Source organism: Equus quagga, chromosome 20, assembly GCF_021613505.1.
Source record: "Equus quagga isolate Etosha38 chromosome 20, UCLA_HA_Equagga_1.0, whole genome shotgun sequence".
Classification (NCBI taxonomy): Eukaryota; Metazoa; Chordata; class Mammalia; order Perissodactyla; family Equidae; genus Equus; species Equus quagga.
The window spans coordinates 33,266,807-33,287,874 of record NC_060286.1 but is presented as its reverse complement, the minus strand read 5'-3'; the positions used below and the strand labels follow the sequence as shown (position 1 = coordinate 33,287,874).

The window sequence follows — 21,068 nt, the reverse complement described above, 5'->3', positions numbered from 1 at the left end:
CGTTCAGGTTCCCGCATGCTTTAGCATCACTTCCAGTGACCTGGGTTCTATGGCATAACCACATTTTTGAGGAATTTGAACTGTAACATATTTTGAAAGCCATTTTCTAGATTAGTAACAAAAGTGATTAACTGAATTTGTGCTACACGTAGGTCTGGTGTCCCCTTCCATTGCTTATGCAACGTTACAGAGGAGGTTATAAAAGGTGCTGCCAGATAATCTGTAGGACCTATCATCTAATTATACGAGCAAAATTTCTTAAAAGGTGTATGCTAAAATAATTGAGAAGGTGCAGAAAAATTTCTAAATAAGAAAAATGAAATGTATCACAATTCAATTGCATCTCATGTATACAACTTTTTGCTGCACATTTTATGTTTGTTCTTGTAGGAATATTTTGAGGCAATTGATCAATAGATCAATAGAATTAAATGAAATTTTGATCAGTCATGAATATGTTACCAAATATCCAGATATTTGATATTCAGTGAGTCTTACTTTGCCCAATATATACATTTTTTCTTAAATTTTTTTTTCCTCTTTCTCCCCAAAGCCCCCCGGTACATAGTTGTATATTCTTCGTTGTGGGTCCTTCTAGTTGTGGCATGTGGGATGCTGCCTCAGCTTGCTTTGATGAGCAGTGCCATGTCTGTGCCCAGGATTCGAATCAACAAAACACTGGGCCGCCTGCAGCGGAGCGCGCTAACTTAACCACTCGGCCACAGGGCCAGCCCCCCAATATATACATTTTTGAAATGAAAAGTCCAGCAGAGAAAACTGCTAATTTTCTGTCTTGTGCTGGAGACTGCTCTTACTGGCTTTTGAGCACCGATTGTTAAATATTGTTAAATGTTCACGCATTTTGCATGCTGGTGGTTAGACCATTGGTAGCTTGAAGTGAGCTTGAAACTGGGTGAGAATATTGACACCATGGAAACTGACAAATGCTACAATCAGAGCTCTTTTTTCTTTTAGATCTCATGTACCATTACACCGCTGCAATTTCTAACCCACACACTGCCTATCTGGTTTTAGAAAGAATCATGAGAAAGATAGGAGTAACTGATCCCTTCTTTTGGAAAAGATTTAAATGATTCTATTGTGGAACTTTTCTGCCCCCTTACTGAAAATCACCTACCATCCACAAAGGTGGTTCTGAAACTATCTCATTGCCAAAGACAGAAAGCATGTGCCAGTCAGGACTGGTTGTGAGCGTGGGGCTGGAAGGAGGGGCCAGCCTGAGTTAAGGGGGTCAGGGATCTTGTCCTTCTTGACAAGTCCCCCGAGGAGATGCAATATCAAATTCTAGACCTAATCTCCCTAAATACATCTTCCACAAATTCAAGCAGAATTGAAAGAACAGGATAACTCAGCCATGTTGTGGAATGGAATCTTTCATTGTACCTTAATATATGTAACAAATTGTGTGCAAAATGAGAAAACAGCGTCAGTGTGCTTAAAATATACTTCATGTACTTTTAGAACACACTGTACCAGAAACTGTAAGAAAATTGAAATTTTACTTAGAACCGATTCTTCATGCCCAGGTGTATAATCCTTCAGGCCTCAACTTAAGTATAAAGGTGAGTTGACAGCATTTTTGTTTGTCCTGTTTTGAATTTAGATAAAACGTATATGTCTAAACAAAGTTTGGTTTTAGTTTCGAGGTATAGGTATCCACGAATGGTGGAAATAGCATTTTTAAAGTTTGCGGAGAGTGTTTATTTTTTCTCCGTTTCCCTTGATGTTATTATTTCTAAAGGTATCTGAAAGTTGAATTTAACATTAACTTACTAATTTTTGAGCTGATAGGCAAGACTAATACATTACCTATTAAGGTGGAGCAGAAAGGGTGTTTCCCAAAGTTAGAGGGAAAACGGGCTCAATACTCTTCACCTGGATTTAGCTGCCCATAAGAACATATGAAGTTGATATAATCCAGGGAATTGTTGTGAAAACCAATAAAAATTAGAAGGCAATCACAACCATAAAAATGAGGATTAGCCCACAGTACACATCAAGGCCATGTTAGGTTTTTTGTTTCTGTTTCATCATTCTACAAATAAAAGCATCAGCTGTTGAATCCCTCATCTTAGAGTCTCGTCCTTCTCCCTGTGTTTTTATTTTGATCCATGAAGTGTATGCCCAAAAGCCTTAGGAAGGTGACTGGAATTTTTCTAGGCAACATCTAGAGGGACAGTAGCCCCAGTGTATTTTTTTACTTAAAAGGACATAAGTGTCAATGCTGCTAATGACCAGGTGTGTTTTTTTCCACAGGGATCTGAGCTTTTTCACTTCAGAGTGTCAGTTGTTCCGGGGGTCACTTTTTGTAACTTAGTTGAAGAATTTCAGGTACAGTGAATGCGCAGGTATCCGGTGGGGTGATGGCTGGGGAAATAACATGACATGCGTCAGTCCAAGAGAAACTTAAGGGAAAAAAAATGGTAGAATTTGTGTGATGGACAAGGCCTGGAGACAGAGGATCCTGGAGAATTGTAGTGACATTGTCAGTAATGACGGGGTTAAGGCGCATGACAGGTGGCAGGACTGATGGATGCTGTGGAAATTTTATTAAGTGCCTGTACTTTTTTGTTGTTATTGTTCCACCTTCCTTATTTAGGTCAGTTTCTGATTTTTAATGCCCTTCCTCTCACCCCCACCTCCTGACAGAGACACATGGCTATAACATTTTAGTTTCCAATATGATCCTCCCTTTGGTTATTTGCATTGTAATGGTAGAGTCTTAAATACCCCCAAAGCTTTCAAAATTGAAAGGACTTGAGAGCCAAAATCAGTGTCCCCAAATCACCACATGATGTGCAATGACTCATTTTTGCTTATTTATATAATGACATCTGCTGCCTGTGGGGGGTGGGAAGAAATGAGGATTTGATTAAATTGATCAATGATTCATTCATTGTCAAATACTGATGCCATATTACCAAAAAACAAAATTAATCTCTCCCTCCCTCCCTCTTCCCCTTTCCTTTTTCTATCCTGGCCCCACCCCAAGGCCAGCCCAATAATGGATCTACACAACTGCAGGGGTGGGTGGCCACGGCAGCAGTGCAGACACCCAAGACCCTGGGGGGAAATTCATCCCCCTAGATAGATAAACTAGGAAGAGAAACACTTGTCATATGAAGAGTGTGAGAGGAAATTCCCATTATTTTTCTCTCTCTTTTTTCACCTCTTTGTCACAAAGGCAGCCCCAGTTTCAGGGAACAGCACAATAGTACAAGGGGCTAAAATTCTCATAGAATCCCAGCTTTCTTCCCAGAGGACTAGGAAAAAGGGCCTCTGGGAGTAGGGAGGGTGGGAGGAATCCCTAAGAGAAGAGAGCTGGAGAAGGAGATTCCTCATATATGAACTAGCATAAGTACCAAGGATCACAGGAGCAGAATACACTTAAAGAAGAATAGTAAAGGAGTCAAAATAAAACTACAATATAAACACCACGTAAGTTCCAGAATAACGCCTGAGTGGCAAAGGAACCAGGCAGACACAATAGCACAGCAAAGGCTTTGAAAACTGAACTGATGTTGGAGCCACCACCTACAGACAGTAAGGCATGACTTGTGATCCAAACTCAACCAGTGTGATGGACTGCTAAAACAAACAAAAAATCAACATTTTCCAGAGAATTTTTAACAGGACCCAGAGTCTCCCAACATAATATCTTAAATGTCCAGGATACAATCCAAATTTCCTCAATAAACCAAGAATTAAGAAAATGTAATCAATTCTGAAGAGAAAGGACAATCAGCCAATGACAACAAATGGAATTATCAGATATTTTAAACCAGCTTTTACAACCATGCTCCATGAGGTAAAGGTAAACTCTTTTGAAATAAATGGAAAGGGAAAGGGAGAGATTCTCAGCAGAGAAGTGGGAGCTATAAAAAGGAACCAAATGGAAATTTGAGAGCTGAAAAATACAATATTTAAAGTTTAAAAATCACTGGATGAATTCAGTAGCAGTATGGATCTGGCAGAGAAAAAAATCAGTGAATTTGAAACTAGATCAGTAGAAATTCAACCTGAAGATAATAGATTGTAAAAAGAATAGCCTTGGGGACCTATGTGACAGTATCAAAAAGTCTAACATTTATGTCACCAGAGTCTATGAAGGAGAGGAAAAAGAGATTGGTGCTGGAAAAAAAAATCTGAAGAACTAAGGGCTGAAAATATCCCAAATTTAGTCAAGACATAAATTTACATATTCAAGAAGCTTAATGAATCCCAAACAAGATAAACTTAAAGGAATGATGCCTAAACACATCATAATCAAATTGCTAAAAATCAAAGATAAAGAAAAAAATCTTGAAAGCAGCCAGATAAAAAACCACTACATATAAGGGAATGACGATTCGAATGACAGCTGATTTCTCTTCAGAAATCATAGAATCAAGACGAAGGTTGTACAACATCTTTAATGTGCTGGGGGCAGAAGTAGGGTGGGGAGAAAGGACTGTCAATCCAGAATTCTCCGTCTAGTGAAAATATCCTTCAGGAATGAAGGAAAAATAAAGGCATTCTCAGATGAAAGAAAAGTAAGATAATCTATTGTCTAAAAAAAAATGCTTAAGGAAGTTCTTAAGGCTGAAAAGAAGTGTCAACAGAGGGAAATGAAGCTTCAGGAATGAAAGAAGGGCCGTAAAAATGAGTAAAAGAAAAATTAGGAAGTGATTGCACAGTTAATAAAGGAAGAGAATCATTAAGAAACGATAGAAAATGGTCATAAAGTTTCTTGGGACTGTGGAAATCTGCTTTAGAAAGTATCCTGAAACAACGGAATGCAAGCATGATCCTGGATTTTCCCTCACCATGAAGGACACTGTTGGGATAACTGACAAAATTTGAATAAGGTCTGTAGATTAGATAATAGCATTGTCTCAGTGTTAACTTCTCGATTTTGATAATTGCACCGTGGTTATTTAAATGAATTCTTTGTGTTTAGGGAAATACAAACTGAAGTATTTTGGTGGTAAAGAGACATTGTGTCTAGAACATACTCTTTTATGATTCTGGGGTTTAACCTTTTTTTTTTTAGACATGGCGTGGAATATTTGGATAGTCAAAGAAAGTTGGAAAGGAAATATTTGAAGAAAAACTGTTTTTAAAAACTTTAGAGGTAGCAATTTAGTTGGAGAATACAGAATTCAGAGGTGATACAGGTTTCTACTCTTGGGAATGCCATGGATGGCTTAACTGAGCAAGTGAAATTTTCATATTGTGTAGTAAGGTGGCTAAAATTTCATTTTAGGTAGAAATGGGTAAGGCAGGCACTCTGGGCGGCGGGAACAGAAGCAGTAAAGACACAGATATGGGAAAACAGAAAACTTATCTCTTGAGTAGCTTCTATCCATTTGGCTGGAATGTAAGGTTATCTATGAGAAGGTGGGTAGGCTAGGGTCAAATTGTGGAAGATCTTGAATGTCAGAAGGAAAACTTTAGAACGTTCCTGTCAGCAATGAGAAGCTATTAAATATTTTTGAAAATAGGTTTTCAGGGAAAGGCAATGCTCTATGGCAGCCCGATCAGAGTGAACCACAGGACTTTTGCTCAAAATGCTGGGACGTGGACTTGCTCTTTCTTAATGATATTGAACAAGGAATCTTGCAGCCCCAGGAGCTGCTGTCAGCCATGAGGGTTGTTGGGACTATGAGGGCAGTTATCCAACATTGAGCAAGCAAAACAGAGAGACGGGAAAATATATATATATATTATGATCACAATGGATTGTTCCCTCTGGTTCTTCCCAATTTGCACATAGAAAAACAAGTTCACTTTTGTAATTACATGTAGCACACAATTGTCTCTCTCACTGGCCACAAACAGACTAGATCTTTCTTAGCAGAGCTAATTATGCAACCTCTTCTGATGGTCCAGTTTAAAAGAAAGATTTTTATCTTGTAGAACTCTCATCAAGACCACAAGTAGCATATCACATTCAATATCTAACAGCTTTCTATCAAATCCCCGATAATTCCAGGACCATTGGGCATATAGTCTGAGCTCTAAAGCACAAGAGGAGATGGTTAAACCAGCTTATCTGTTACCATAGAGATAATTATCTTCCCAGATTGGAAAGAATGACTTCTCACTGCTTTCCACGTCACTTGACCAGGTCTACCCTTTAAACTCCTTTGCTTACAACACCCCACTTCTGGTACCAGTTCTGTATGGTCAAGATTCTTTTAGTTTCACTTTAAAAAAAATTGTTATGTAGACAGACTGATGTTTTACAAAGATTAATCTGGCAATGTTATTAGGTCAACATCGATTGACAGCATAGAAAGGAGGCTATTAGATTAGCTTATTTATGCGAAGTGAGGTGATAAAGTTCACAACAGCAGCATTGAAAGTGGAATGGAAAGAAGGAATCTGAGAGGAATTGAAAAAGAATTGATAGCATATAAGGACTCTAAAAAAAGAAATAACCTCCTTGGGTCACTGGGAGGATGGTGGCGACTTTAACTTGAGCCATTCCCTGAAGCAGCTTATCCGTTCTTTTTCTTGTCTTTAGCATTTTTCCACATTCCCTCTGTCCTATTTCCATTCATCTCCACTTTTTCTACCTCAAAAGATGATCTTGCTTCCACTGCACAGAGAGAACATAAGGGCTTGAATCACCTTCCTCCTTTATGCTCTCCCTTCTACATTGAACATAAAATGGCACCCATCCTTGCCTCGTGTCTCAGAGAAAAAGACGTCTGTGTGCCTCTCTGTCAGTGATACTCTCTCTCCTCTAGGATCTTGTTTTTATTGATTATCCATTGAGGCAGACGAAATATTTGGAATACACAAATTTCCCTATGTCATCACTGGTGTAGAGGATTTTCTAAGGAGACGTGACAGCTTGAAAGAGCTCATGCTTATTCCCCCTACCTGGAACGTCCCTTCTTCTTCTCTTCTCTGAACCCGCTTATTCAGGATCCAGCTCAGGAAGCGCATTCCCTGTCCACCCTAGGTGGTCAGGTATGCCCTAACCGTGTTCCCACGGCACTTTGCCGATCCCCCTGTAACGAATATAGAACGTTTTCCTGCCATCTAAGCATTATCTGCCTACCCCTGCCATTAAAGACACAGGATAATAAATAGAATTCTTATCCCCTCTTTATTGTGTGCAAACTGTTGTTTGTCAGATGGCCAAGATTTGTGGCTGCTGAATACATAAGTCGGGGCAGAAGTTTGCTAAGAGATTAATAGTGTCTCCACCATTGTGGGAAGGATGTGAAGTTCAGTGTTTTAAATGACTAGATTCAGAAAACTTAAAGACTTTGCTTTTTCTGTTACAGATTTATGTTGATGAAGCACCGTTGCCATTTCCAGGACACACACTTATTGCCGTCGCAGCAGCTGTAATGTTGGGGGGATTAATTTTTATAACATTTATGTTTCAACTACGTAACATCCACCCATGGAATGTGTTCCGAAGACTCTTTCGAAGAAACAAAGTGAACTTTTCCAATTTTAATGCCAATCAGCCGACTCATTGATGAAAATCTGAGTAATGAATGAACAACAATCGTACTTTTCTCTTCATTTCCTAGTTCTATTAGACAATTCCTAGAACAATATATGTAAACGTTAATATAAAAACTAGATTTAAAACTACAGAATTACCATTATAACTCAAATTGCTATTTGTCAATGTTTACCATCCATTCTTTTATTTTAAATGTATAGAAAATGTCTTATGTCAACACTTACATGGAGGATCTTCCTTGAGGTTTTTAGAAAAATATAAAATGGTAGTCATCTCTGTGTGGAATGGGTTTTCTGTGTTTTTCGGCTTTTCTTGACTGGAGCCCATTCTGTGGGCTCAGAACACCAGCGCTGCTCTCTTCAGAGAGGAGTCGGAGTGGAAGGCAGCCACGCGGGGGGAGATGGGTGGGGAAGGAGGCTCGTCTGCAGGCCTCCTGGGAATTGAAGATGAACCCATTTGGGTTTCTCGAAGCACCTTCAAAACCAGATTGTAGTGCCTGAAAGGGAAACGTGACCCCTTCTCAGGGATGTTGGAGGAACACAGCATCTAGGTGAGGCATTGGTTCACAGACCTACATGCAGCTTGTAGAATTCTGAAAGATGTACCTCCGTGTGCTGTCTCAGAGCACCTGTTCCCAAGCACAGTCCTGTGTCTCTTAATGATGGGGATACATTCTGAGAAACTCATCTTTAGGTGATTTTGTCATCGTGCGATCATAGAATGTACTTACACAAACCTAGATGATGTAGCCTACTACACACCCAGGCTATATGGTGCTAGTCTTATGGGACCACTGTCGTATATGCAGTCTGTCGTTGACCAAACATCTTTATGTGGCATGTGACTGTAGTCAGAAGATGGCCCATGCATTCAGAGCTCAGAGTCACACTCTCCTGGGAAAGCTCAGGAGGAGCAGCACACTGCTTTGACAACATGAGGAGAGGCTAGGCACCTGGTCCAGAAGAGCCCAGTGCTGGGAGCTGTAAACCATGCCTGGGTATATCATCAAAGTTCTTTTGAGAGGGCAGTGAGCAAGGTGGATGCAAGAATCAGACTTAGGAGCCAGACATCCCGGGTTCGCCACTTCCTAGATGTATAATCCGGGCAAGTTACTTAATTTCTTTGTGTCTGAGATATCTCACCTGTAAAGTGGGGATAATATGAACACCTACCTAACGGGGTTATTGTGAGGGTCAAATGAATTAATATATGTAAAGTGCTTAGGACAGTGCCTGGGTCTGTGAGTACTATAAGTACTAGCTGCTGTTGTGGTTAGATTGCAAGTAATAGAAAGCGATTCTTTTTTTTTTTTTTTAAAGGAAGGGGTTCTTTTTTTTTTTAAGATTGGCACCTGGGCTAACAACTGTTGCCAATCTTTTTTTTTTTCTGCTTTATCTCCCCAACCCCTCCCCGTACATAGTTGTATATCTTAGTTGCAGGTTCTTCTAGTTGTGGGATGTGGGACGCCGCCTCAATGTGGCCTGACGAGCGGTGCCTTGTCCGCGCCCAGGATCCGAACCCTGGGCTGCCGCAGCAGAGCGCGTGAACTTAACCACTCGGCCATGGAGGCAGCCCCACGATTCTGTCAAATTATAATAAAAGGGGAAATTTATTGGAAGGATACTACAGAGAGTCAGATAATCAAAGTAAAATCTAGACAATCAGTTATTGTCATGGGCAGGAATGAGAACCATTCTGGGGACCCAGGAAACAGGAGTTTGTCAACTTTTCAGAACATCACTTGGGCCAGGAGTCTATTGATAAAATGTGGCACAGAGGTTAAAAGGGCAAGTTCTAGAGTTTAACAGTATGGGTTTTTCCTTTTAAGGAAATTTTTACAATTTAAAATAGTTTTAGATTTACAGAAAAGTTGTGAAGATAAGACAGAGGGTTCCCATAGAGCCCACACTCGCTTGCCTCTGAAGCTGACATCCTACAGCCTGGTTTTTATCTGGCTCCACCACTTGCTAGCTGCGTGAACTTGGGGAAGTTCCTTAGCCTGAGATTCTATACTGTGGTCTATGCACATCACCCTTTGGCTGTTCTGCATTTCAGTGTGTAGACGCATGCCATGTGCACCTCTGTCTTCCTGTACATTCAGAGATGCTCCCACTGAGATAATCCAGCTATTCTACATGCAACCACAAATTCATTTGCCTCTTCCCCCAAAAAAGATGATCCAAAATCATATCTAACGGTAGGGTCCAGACATAACGTCATAGAGCTACCATTCTTGGAGTCCAGGATCTCTAGGTGCCATCAGTTTTTCTTAGTTTCTCCTCAAAAAGGGGAAAATGGTGGTAACTATTATACTTTAGCAGAAAACAAGAAATGTGAATAGGGTTTATGACCCTCGTTTCTGTAGCTGATACCAAGGCTGATAGATTAGCTTTCTCCCTCCACTACACGTTCCATGCGCATCCTTGCCTTTGACCAGCACCTCAGCTGATTAGGATCCTCCGCACAGGAGGATGAACTGTCCTCATTCCTGAAAGGTCCGAGCCTTTGGTAAACCTGCCCTTTGGTAATCAGTTATCTATTACTGTGTAAATTATTTTCCATTGATCTTTGTCCTTCGGTACAACAGTAGAATTTTGTGGCCCAGGATCCACCCAAGTTAATCTTGGTCCTCATTGTCCTATAGCATCTCTATTTTTCTTCAGTAAGATCAATTATCTTCTCTGGTGCCTGTTTTCCTAATACACCAGGAACCAAAAATAGCTACATGGCAATCTTGGTTTCCCATTCAGTTGAATCTTGTTGCATTCACTGGTAGAAGCATTTCTACATTGGTTAAGGCCACCTGGTCATCAGAGCCTAAAGTTGAAAGCACAAAAGGAAAAAATTTTGGTAGTGGTTTATTAAGTGAAATCTTAAAAAGAACTATTCACTCTACACCCCTTGTCTTCCAAATCAACGTGTTCTAGCTGTAGGAAACAGTCCCACACACTGGGGATTACTGACATGGAACACGTATTTCATCCAGCTAGAGAAATCACCAGTGTCCAGGGGGCCAATGTGCATGAACTTTCTACAGGCCTCCTCCTTGTATCGTAAGATCACCTATTTCTGGGTGACAGAGTACACAATAATGCATCGAATGTCCAAAACATCAACCATTGCCTTACTTGTTCCTGTGCAGAGGTTGAGGATTGGGTCAGAGGCACAAGTGCTGAAAAGATTACGGTGTCTCCTCATGTGTAATTAAAATTTTTTGATATACCACAAAATGTAAACATATGTGGAAATTAGAATCACTTCTTTCTAGATGTTTCTGGTTGCAAAATTCTAAATAAATTTATCAGAGCTTTACTCTCATTTTTTTTTTTGGTTACTCCATTCCTTGTGTTGGCATGTAAACTGGCAGAGATGGTAGAATACCATGGCAGCATGTAGGGCATTCAGAACAAATGACAGGCATGCTCACTGTATAATAAATATAATGTCTCTTTCTGGAGCAAAAGGCGACATGCTTACTACCCATTATAAAAGATTTGAGGGTGATGCCAGCAAAATGGCGGAGTGAGCTGACCCGGGACTCTCTCCCCTCCAAACTACAACCAAAGAATCAGAAAAACTGAATTTCAACCAATAACCCTCATACAGAGACTGTCAGAGACCTACAGCAGCAAGACAACGGAGGATGGAGAGGCTGCAGCCAGCCTCAGAGGAGCTGGAACAGGGTAGGAGAGAACTTCACTCCCTCCCCTAGAGACTGGGATCGCTGCCGCTGGTGAGGGAAGGAGCGGGGGAGGGGCCGCACATCCGGGGATTGTCCAGGACTCCCACCACCAGTGCAGTGGAAACCCACTGATGGGGGAAAGCTTCTGCATGTGGGGACCCCATCAAGCCAGGGCCCCGGGAGACCAGAGAGCGAGAGCTGATCAGAATCCAGACTGGCACGCAAGAGAAGGTGCCCCTCCTCCCCCAACCGCGCTGCAAACCCGCCATCACGGCTGAAGGCAGAGGGCTCAGAACACGCAGCTCTCGACCCCCATCTCATGGCAACAGGCTGTAACTGCAACCAAATACTGCCATCATGCACAAAAACCACTCCTCTACCATTCAGCAATTTACAAAAGCTCCAGACAAGAAGGAAAACAATAAAAACACAGAATTAAGTCCCGAGGACTTGGAAATAGGTAAACTAAGTGAAAATGAGTTCAGAGTAGCTATCATCAAAAAACTCAATGAGGTAAAGGGAAATATAGAGAAACAAGTCAACGAGTTCTGGAGTTACTTCACAAAAGAGATTGAAACTATAAAGAAGAATCAATCAGAAATACTAGAGATGAAAAATATAATGGACCAGATAAAAAAGAATACGGATTCCCTGAATGCCCAGGTAGACAACATAGAGGAGCAAATTAGCATAATCGAAGATAGCCAGGTTGAATGGCTCCAGACAGAGGAAGAAAGAGAACTAAGGATTAAAAAGAATGAGGAAAATATCAGAGAAATAACAGATTCAATGAGGAGAACCAATTTAAGAATCATAGGAATTCCTGACGGCATGGAAAAGGAAAATGAAGTAGAAAGTGTGCTTAATGAAATTATAGAAGAGAACTTCTCAAATCTAGGGATTGAGGGAGAAATGTGTGTGGAGGAAGCTTTCAGATCTCCTAGATTTGTCAATGTAAAAAGACCTACTGCAAGGCATACAGTAGTAAAAATGGCAAAAATGAGTGACAAAGAATACTCAGGGCAGCAAGACAGAAGAGAATAACCTACAAAGAAACTCCTATCAGACTTTCAGCGGATTTCTCTACAGAAACCTTACAAGCTAGGAGAGAATGGAGTGACATAGTCAAAACTTTAAAAGATAAAAATCTTCAGCCAAGAATACTCTATCCAGCAAAAATATCCTTCAGATATGAGGGAGAAGTTAATTCTTTTCCAGACAAAGAAAAGTTAAGGGAATTTGTAACCAAAAGTCCTCCACTACAAGAAATCCTCCAGAAGGCTCTCATACCTGAAAAAAGAAAAAAAGGGAGAAAGGAGTCACAAACCACAGAGTAGGGAGACAAACAGATAGAAGCAGAATAGGATAGCAAACATTCAACTATAGCATTAGGATAAAGGTAAGGAAACCACCAAAGCAAAGATGATCTTATCACTCTAACCACAAACTCACAACACAAGGTGGAATAAGAGATGAAAATAATAGTTTAGCAGGGGAGGAGGAAAGGGATTAAATCAATCTAGGCCAAGGAAGTAAGAGACCACCAGAAAGTGGACTATATTATACACGAGATTCTGAATACAAACTTCAGAGTAGCCACTAAACTAAAAAACAGAACAGAGACACAAAACATAAATAAGGAAAAATCTAGGAAACCCAGCACAAGAAATTGCAGAAGTCAATGGGTAGGCTAAAACACACAGGACGAGAAACAAAGGTAACGCAGGAAAACCAGATAACAAGAGACAGAATGACAGCATTAAGCGCTCATGCATCAGTAATCACCCTCAATGTAAACGGATTGAACTCTCCAATAAAAAGACACAGAGTGGCAAAATGGATTAAAGAACAAGATCCAACATTTTGTTGCCTCTGGGAAACACACCTCAGCCCCAAGGACAAACACAGGCTCAGAGTGAAGGGGTGGAAAACAATACTTCAAGCTAATAGCAAGCAAAAGAAAGCAGGTATTGCAATATTTATATCAGACAAAACGGATTTCAAAATAAGGCAGGTAAAGAGAGACACAGAGGGACAATATATAATGATCAAAGGGACACTTCATCAAAAAGAAATAACACTTATAAATATCTATGCACCCAACACAGGAGCACCAAAGTTCATAAAGCAACTATTAACAGATCTAAAGGAAGATGTTAAAAACAACACAATAATAGTAGGGGACCTCAACACCCCACTTACATCAATGGACTGATCATCCAGACAGAAAATCAACAAGGAAATAGTGGAGCTAAATGAAAAACTAAAACAATTAGACTTAATAGACATATATAGAACCCTTCATCCAAAAACAGCAGAATACACATTCTTCTCAAGTGCGCATGGAACATTCTCAAGGATAGACCATATGTTGGGAAACAAGGCAAGCCTCTACAAATTTAAAAAAATTGAAATAATAACAAGCATCTTCTCAGATCATAATGCTATAAGGCTAGAAATTAATTACAAGAAAAAAGCTGAGAAAGGCACAAGGATGTGGAGGCTAAACAACACGCTACTGAACAAGCAATGGATCATTGAAGAAATTAAAGAAGAAATCAAAAAACACCTGGAGACAAATGAAAATGATAACATGCCATACCAACTCATATGGGATACAGCAAAAGCTGTATTAAGAGGAAAATTCATCGCAATACAGGCACGTTAACAAACAAGAAAAATACCAAATAAGCAATTTTAAACTACACCTAACCAAATTAGAGAAAGAAGAACAAACAAAGCCCAAAGTCAGCAGGAGAGAAATAAAAATCAGAGCAGAAATAAATGCTATTGAAATGAAAAAGGCAGTAGAAAGGATCAACGAAACAAAGAGCTGGTTCTTTGAGAAGATAAATAAAATTGACAAACCCCTAGCCAGACTTACAAAGAAAAAAAGGGAGAAAGCTCAAATAAACAAAATCAGAAATGAAAGAGGAGAAATAACAACAGACTCTGCAGAAATACATCAGATTATAAGAGAATACTATGAAAAACTATATGCCAACAAAATGGATAACCTAGAGGAAATGGATAAATTCTTGGACTCCTACAATCTCCCAAAGCTCACTCAAGAAGAAGCAGACAATTTGAACAGACCAATAGCAAGGAAAGAGATTGAAACAGCCATCAAAAACATCCCAAAGAATAAAACCCCAGGACCAGATGGCTTTCCTGGGGAATTCTACCAAACTTTCAAAGAGGATTTAATACCTATACTTTTCAAGCTATTCCAAAAGCTTAGGGAGGATGGAACACTTCCTAACACATTCAACAAGGCCAACATCACGCTGATACCAAAGCCTGACAAGGACACCATGAAAAAGGAGAACTACAGGCCAATATCACTGATGAACATGGATGCAAAAATTCTAAACAAAATTTTGGCAACCAGAATTCAGCACTTCATCAAAAGGATCATACATCATGATCAAGTGGGATTCACACCAGGGACACAGGGATGGTTCAACATCCGCAAATCGATCAATGTGATACACCACATCAAAAAATTGAGGAATACCTGGGTGCACGCCCGAAAGAAGTGAGAGTCTTGAAGAGACACCTGGACACCCACGATCACAGCAGCATTATTCACAACAGTTAAAAGGTGGAAGCAACCCAAGTGTCCATCGACAGATGAGTGAATGGATAAACAAGATGTCAGCCTTAAAAAGCAAGGAGATTCTGACACCTGCTCCAACATGGATGAACCCAGAGGATATTGTGCTGAGTGAAACAAACCAGTCACAAAAGGACGAATCCTGTAGGATCCCACTTTTATGAGGCCCCCAGAGTCATCACGTTCCTAGAGACAGAAAGTAGATGGTTGGTGCCAGGGGCTGGGGGAGGGAGATGGGGAGTGAGTTTAATGGGGACAGAGTTTCAGTTCGGGAAGATGAGAAAGTTCTGGAGATGATGGTGGTGATGGTTGCACGACAATGCGAATGTGCTCAGTGCCCCTGAACTGTACACATAAAAATGGTTAAGATTGTAAAAAAAAAAAAAAAAAAAAATGAGGAATAAAAACCACACAATCATCTCAATAGATGCAGAGAAAGCATTTGACAAGATCCAACAGCCATTTATGATAAAAACTCTGAACAAAATGGGCATAGAAGGGAACTACCTCAACATAATAAAGGCCATATATGACAAACCCACAGCCAACATCACACTCAATGGGCAAAAACTGAGCGCCATCCCCCTGAAAACAAAAATGAGACAAGGATGCCCTCTATCACCACTATCACCACTATCCTGTTTAACATAGTACTGGAGGTCCTGGCCAGAGCAATTGGGCAAGAAAAAGGAATAAAAGGAATCCAAATAGGGAGGGAAGAAGTGAAACTCTCGCTGTTTGCAGATGACATGATCTTATATATAGAAAACCTCAAAGAATCCATTGGAAAACTTTTAGAAGTAATCAACAACTACAGCAAAGTTGCAGGGTATAAAATCAATTTGCATAAATCAGCAGCATTTCTATATTCTAATAACGAACTAACAGAAAAAGAACTCAAGAACACAATACCATTCACAATCACTACAAAAAGAATAAAATACCTCAGGGTGAATTTAACTAAGGAAGTGAAAGACTATACAATGAAAATTACAAGGCCTTTCTGAAAGAATTGGATGACGACATAAAGAGATGGAAAGACATTCCAGGTACATGGATTGGAAGAATAAACATAGTTAAAATGTCCGTTCTACCTAAAGCAATCTACAGATTCAATGCTATCCCAATCAGAATCCCAATGACATTCTTTACAGAAATAGAACGAAGAATCCTAAAATTCGTATGGGGCAACAAAAGACCCAGAATTGCTAAAGCAATCCTGAGAAAAAAGAACAAAACGGGAGGCATCACAATCCCTGACTTCAAAACATACTACAAAGCTACAGTAATCAAAACAGCATGGTACTGGTACAAAAACAGGTGCACAGATCAATGGAACAGGATTGAAAGCCCAGAAATAAAACCACACATCTATGGACAGCTAATCTTCGACAAAGGAGCTGAGGGCCTACTATGGAGAAAAGAAAGCCTTTTCAACAAATGGTGCTGGGAAAACTGGAAAGCCATATGTAAAAGAATGAAAACTGACCATTCTTTCTCACCATTCACCAAAATAAACTCAAAATGGATCAAAGACCTAAAGGTGAGACCTGAAACCACAAGCCTTCTAGAAGAAAACGTAGGCAGTACACTCTTTGACATCAGTACTAAAAGGATCTTTTCAAACACCATGTCTTCTCAGAGAAGGGAAACAATAGAAAGAATAAACAAATGGGACTTCATCAGACTAAAGAGCTTCTTCAAGGCACATGAAAACAGGATTGAAACGAAAAAACAACAACCCACTAACTGGGAAAAAATATTTGCAAGTCATATATCTGACAAAGGCTTAATATCCGTAATATATAAAGAACTCACACAACTCAACAACAAAAAAAATCAAACAACCCGATCAAAAAAATGGGCTGGAGACATGAACAGACATTTCTCCAAAGAAGATATGCGGATGGCCAATAGGCACATGAAAAGATGTTCATCATCCCTGATCATCAGGGAAATGCAAATCAAAACTACGCTAAGAACCTTACACCCATTAGAATGACAAAAATCACTAAAACAAATAGCAACAAATGTTGGAGAGGTTGTGGAGAAAAAGGAACACTCACACACTGCTGGTGGGAATGCAAACTGGTGCAGCCACTATGGAAAACAGTATGGAGATTCCTCAAAAAATTAAAAATAGAACTACCATATGATCCAGCTATTCCACTACTGGGTATCTATCCAGAGAGCTTGAAGTCAGCAATTCGAAAAGCCCTATGCACCCCAATGTTTATTGCAGCATTTATTTATAATAGCCAAGACATGGAAGCAACCTAAGTGCCCATCAACAAATGATTGGATAAAGAAGATGTGGTATATATATACAATGGAATACTACTCAGCCATAAAAAAGAACAAAATCGTCCCATTTGCAACAACATGGATGGACCTTGAGGGAATTATGTTAAGTAAAATAAGCCAGTTAGAGAAGGACAATCTCTGTATGACTCCACTCACATGAGGAATTTAAAAATGTAGACAAGAGAACAGACTAGTGGCTACCAGGGGAAAGACAGGGTCGGGGGTGGGCACAAAGGGTGAAGGGGTGCACCTACAACATGACTGACAGACAATAATGTATAACTGAAATTTCACAAGATTGCAACCTATCATTAACTCAATAAAAATTTTTTTGAAAAAATAAGTTTTTCAAGGATGCTGTATTCCTTGAATTCCTTCAATTAAAAAAAAAAAAAGATTTGAATTCCCTAAGCTCAGGGTTCCTTTCAGGTAATGCAACTTAACATGTGTGCACATGTCATCTGGCCCTCTCAGTGTCACCCTGGGCCTCAGGTGCAAAACATGCAAAAATGCTGATACTCTGGCTACTACTGTTCCTGAAAGTAATAAACTGTCCTTTATGTTGTCCCAGGTGTCTTGTTTCTTCACCCAGCATCCCCGAACTACCTTGCTGGTTTGCAAGTAGGATAAGGATCTCAGCTCCTTCACAGTTCTTGACTCAAACAAGACTTAACTTTGTTCACAGGTCTGCTGGGTCATGAGAGGAGAGTAACCAGATTTGTACTGCAGCCTGAACTGGGCTGGATCCTACTCAAAGCCGTCCACTTTTGAACCAAAATGCATCAGAGCAGAATAATCTAGGTGGTATGTGGTATGGGCTGCCTCACATTTCCAAAATGACCAAAATTGTTCATCTTTCCTAGTGGTAGGGAATGTGAGGTGTTCTAGCCTGTTCTTATTTTGAAATGGGAGATCCCCACACACTCTAGGATACCGAATTAACCCAAACTTTGCTAAAGTGTGTTCTTGTTGAATTTCATCCATCACACAGCTATCTTACCAAGATAGCTTAGGAAGTTGCTCCTTCATGCTCTTCAGGTTCTTGCAACATAATGTTCTATAGCAGAGTGAGGTCATTAACTTCCTCCCTACTAGACTGGGGCACAGAGCCAGAAGTGGCAGAAGAGTAAAACAATATCGCTCCCCTGCCAAGGGAAGGGCTGTGCTTGAAGCGGAGCAATATGCCAATTAGCAGAGCCATTGGTTATCTCTGAATCATGATGACTGTGCCCACTCTGCTGTCATTATAATGGCCGTACTGGACGTGGTCATCCTAAGCACCTCTCATTCCCATCAATACCAGGGATCCAATTCTAACCACAGCACTACCCACCCTCATCCAGTCCTACCACACAGTGTGTGGCCGTTAAGAGCTTGAACTCTAGTGTAGGAACACCTGGGTTGGAATGCTGCTGTCTCTGCCGCTTTCTAGCTTTGTCATCTGAGAAAATTATTTAACTTCTCTGTGTCTCAGTTTCTTTCTCAATAATTACATTACTTCCCCCATTGAATTGCTTGGGAATGGAAGGAGTTAATACACATAAAGTGCTTAGAACAGAGCCCAGCACCTAGAAAGTGCTAGAGAAGTATTAGCCATGTACAGAAAAGGTCAGGGAGCACGCCTTAAAAGACTCAGATGCCTCCCATATCAATCTACTCCAGTGTCAAGAAAGGAGAGAGAGACTTCTGGGTGGCATCAGTCTTTGAATTCTTCTCTCTCCACCGGGTCAGGTGCTTTCGGGCCTTCCAGTGTCACCTGGCATGGTGCAGATATTGGGCCAGATTTGCATTAGTCAATCCAATCCCTTAGAACCCCAGCAGTCAGCCTTAGCCGGCGGCACTATGACAGCATCTCTATGATGATGAATTGAGAATAATCACATCCTATGTTCTTCGATCTTTGGTCAAACATCTCAAAACTCCTGGCCCATAAAAATTTCCCCTAAGTTTGACAATAAAATGAACACATTTCTATAACTTGCAATTCCATGCTGTAACTCTTTTCTATTCTGATTATGTTTAACACCCTTTCATTCATTTTGAGTCAGAATCTACCATCAGACAAAGAATGGGGCCAAGAGGGAATTTGAGATTGAGCCTACAAGGGAGGCACGTTAGGAAGTGGCAATGTCTCCACTGAAGGAAGAATTTAGATGATACTTGGTTGGCTGAGCATATTCGTTTTTACAGCACTAGCAATCCTCAACTCTCAGCTCTCAGTGGCTTATGACGATCGATAAACGTGTGTTTCTTGCCCAGTTGGTCTGTGGGGGTTCTGCTCCAGGCAGGTCTGCCCCCTGGAGTCTGTCATTCTGGAACACAGGCTAAAGGAGCAGGGGCCATTCAGGCAGCTCTTCTCGCTGCACAGGACCAGACACAAAAGACCCTGCCAAACCATCCGAACCATCTAAAGCAAGGGGTGCACATCACATCTGCTCATACTCCATTTGCCAAAGCAAGTCACACGGCCGAGCCCTACATCAGCAGGCAGGGATGCACACTACTCTCCTTCTAAAGGTCAAGTTTTAGGACCCCACTCTTACCTGGTTGCTTCTGTTACCTATTGCTGTGTAACCAACTCCACGATTTAGTGACAAAACAACAAGCATTTTATATGCTCAAGATGGTGTAGTCTGCACTGGGCTTAGCTGGATGGTTCTGCTGGTCCGTCCAATGCTCACTCATGCCTCAGCCTTCAGCTAGCAGGTTGACTAGGGGCTGGGTTCAGCTGGGCACCTGATGCCTGAGCTTCTTTCTCTCTCCGTCTAATCTCAGAGCCTCTTCCTTCTCAGGAGACCTCTCCACACGGTCTCTCTATGTAGCTTCTCTATCAGGGTAGTTGTACCTCTTATAGGGGAGCTCAGGCCTCCAAAAAATGCAAAAATGGAAGTTGCCACACATCGGCCTAGTACTGGCACAATGTAATCCACATTCCGTTGGCTAAAACAAGTCACCAGCCTAGCCCAGATTGAAGGGAAGTAGACTATGCACAATCATGAATATTTAGAAGTGAGGTTCATCGAAGGCCGCCAGTGCAACAGACTGCCAGAAAGCACCCTTGCCAGTAAATCTAGGCTCCTTTGTGTGTTGGGGCTGGAATGGCCAAGGTGACTTCCTAACTCACATGTCTGGCTGCTCAGCTGGGTTGGCTGGAACAGCTGGGGACTGGCCAGCCATCTGTCTCCCCACATGGCCTCTCCACGGAGCTAGCTTAGGCCCACTCACAGACTTGTGGGATCATGGTAGTTGGAATTCCTACCTGGCAGTTGGCTTCCCCCAGAACACAACAGAGGGAACTGCCAGATTCTCTTTAATACTTGGACTTCAAAGTCTCAGAATGTCACTTCTGCTTCATTCTATTGGTCAAGGTGGTCCCAAGTCCTGCCCAGATTCAAAGGGAAGAGAAATAGACTCCACTTGTTTTGAGTAGCAAGGTGAGATGCAAAAGAGCCTATGGGTCAGGAGGGTTTGTTGCAGTCATCTTTGGAAGTATCATCTGCCACTTTGATGCTCATCAAAGAAATCTACCTGGCTTATGAACTCAACCGACAGTATACTTTGGAAATCCACAAAATCAGTTCTGAGCCAGGTTTTCATCATCTCGGCCTTTGGCCACAGGCAATGAGAGCTTCATTCAGAAGAGTCACAGACTAGTTCTGACCAAGATTATGTTGTCTAGATCAGTACTTTTGGGATTTGAGTTTCTCAGCACCATCAGAATCAAACATCCTATCCTGAAGTACCACCATTCCTCTTTCAGTAGTCAACTAACATCCACCTCCTTCTCCCACCCACCCCGTGTCATGTCACTTGCAGTGGGTCCAGGATCCCGCACTAACCAGGCAGCTCCAGCCTCCAGCAGAAGGAGTTCCTGGCCAGACCGTTTCACACACTGCCGTTGTGTGACTAAGCTGCCCCCACCACACACAACTACAGTTTCCATGTTGGATCTCCAATTCAAGTTAAAAATCCTC

The 21,068-nt window shown here is 41.1% G+C and overlaps 1 protein-coding gene across 1 annotated transcript in view; it reads left to right on the top strand.

The window, feature by feature from the left end:
* Positions 1–7,717, top strand: part of CATSPERB (cation channel sperm associated auxiliary subunit beta) — a 132,647-nt gene extending 124,930 nt beyond the window's left edge. Inside the window, exons 25-27 of the mRNA XM_046647891.1 lie at positions 1,483–1,583; positions 2,278–2,352; positions 7,302–7,717. Coding sequence (XP_046503847.1) covers positions 1,483–1,583; positions 2,278–2,352; positions 7,302–7,502 — 377 coding nt within the window. The 3' untranslated portion in view covers positions 7,503–7,717. The remainder of the gene's footprint in view (positions 1–1,482; positions 1,584–2,277; positions 2,353–7,301) is intronic.
* Positions 7,718–21,068: the final 13,351 nt, after the last annotated feature.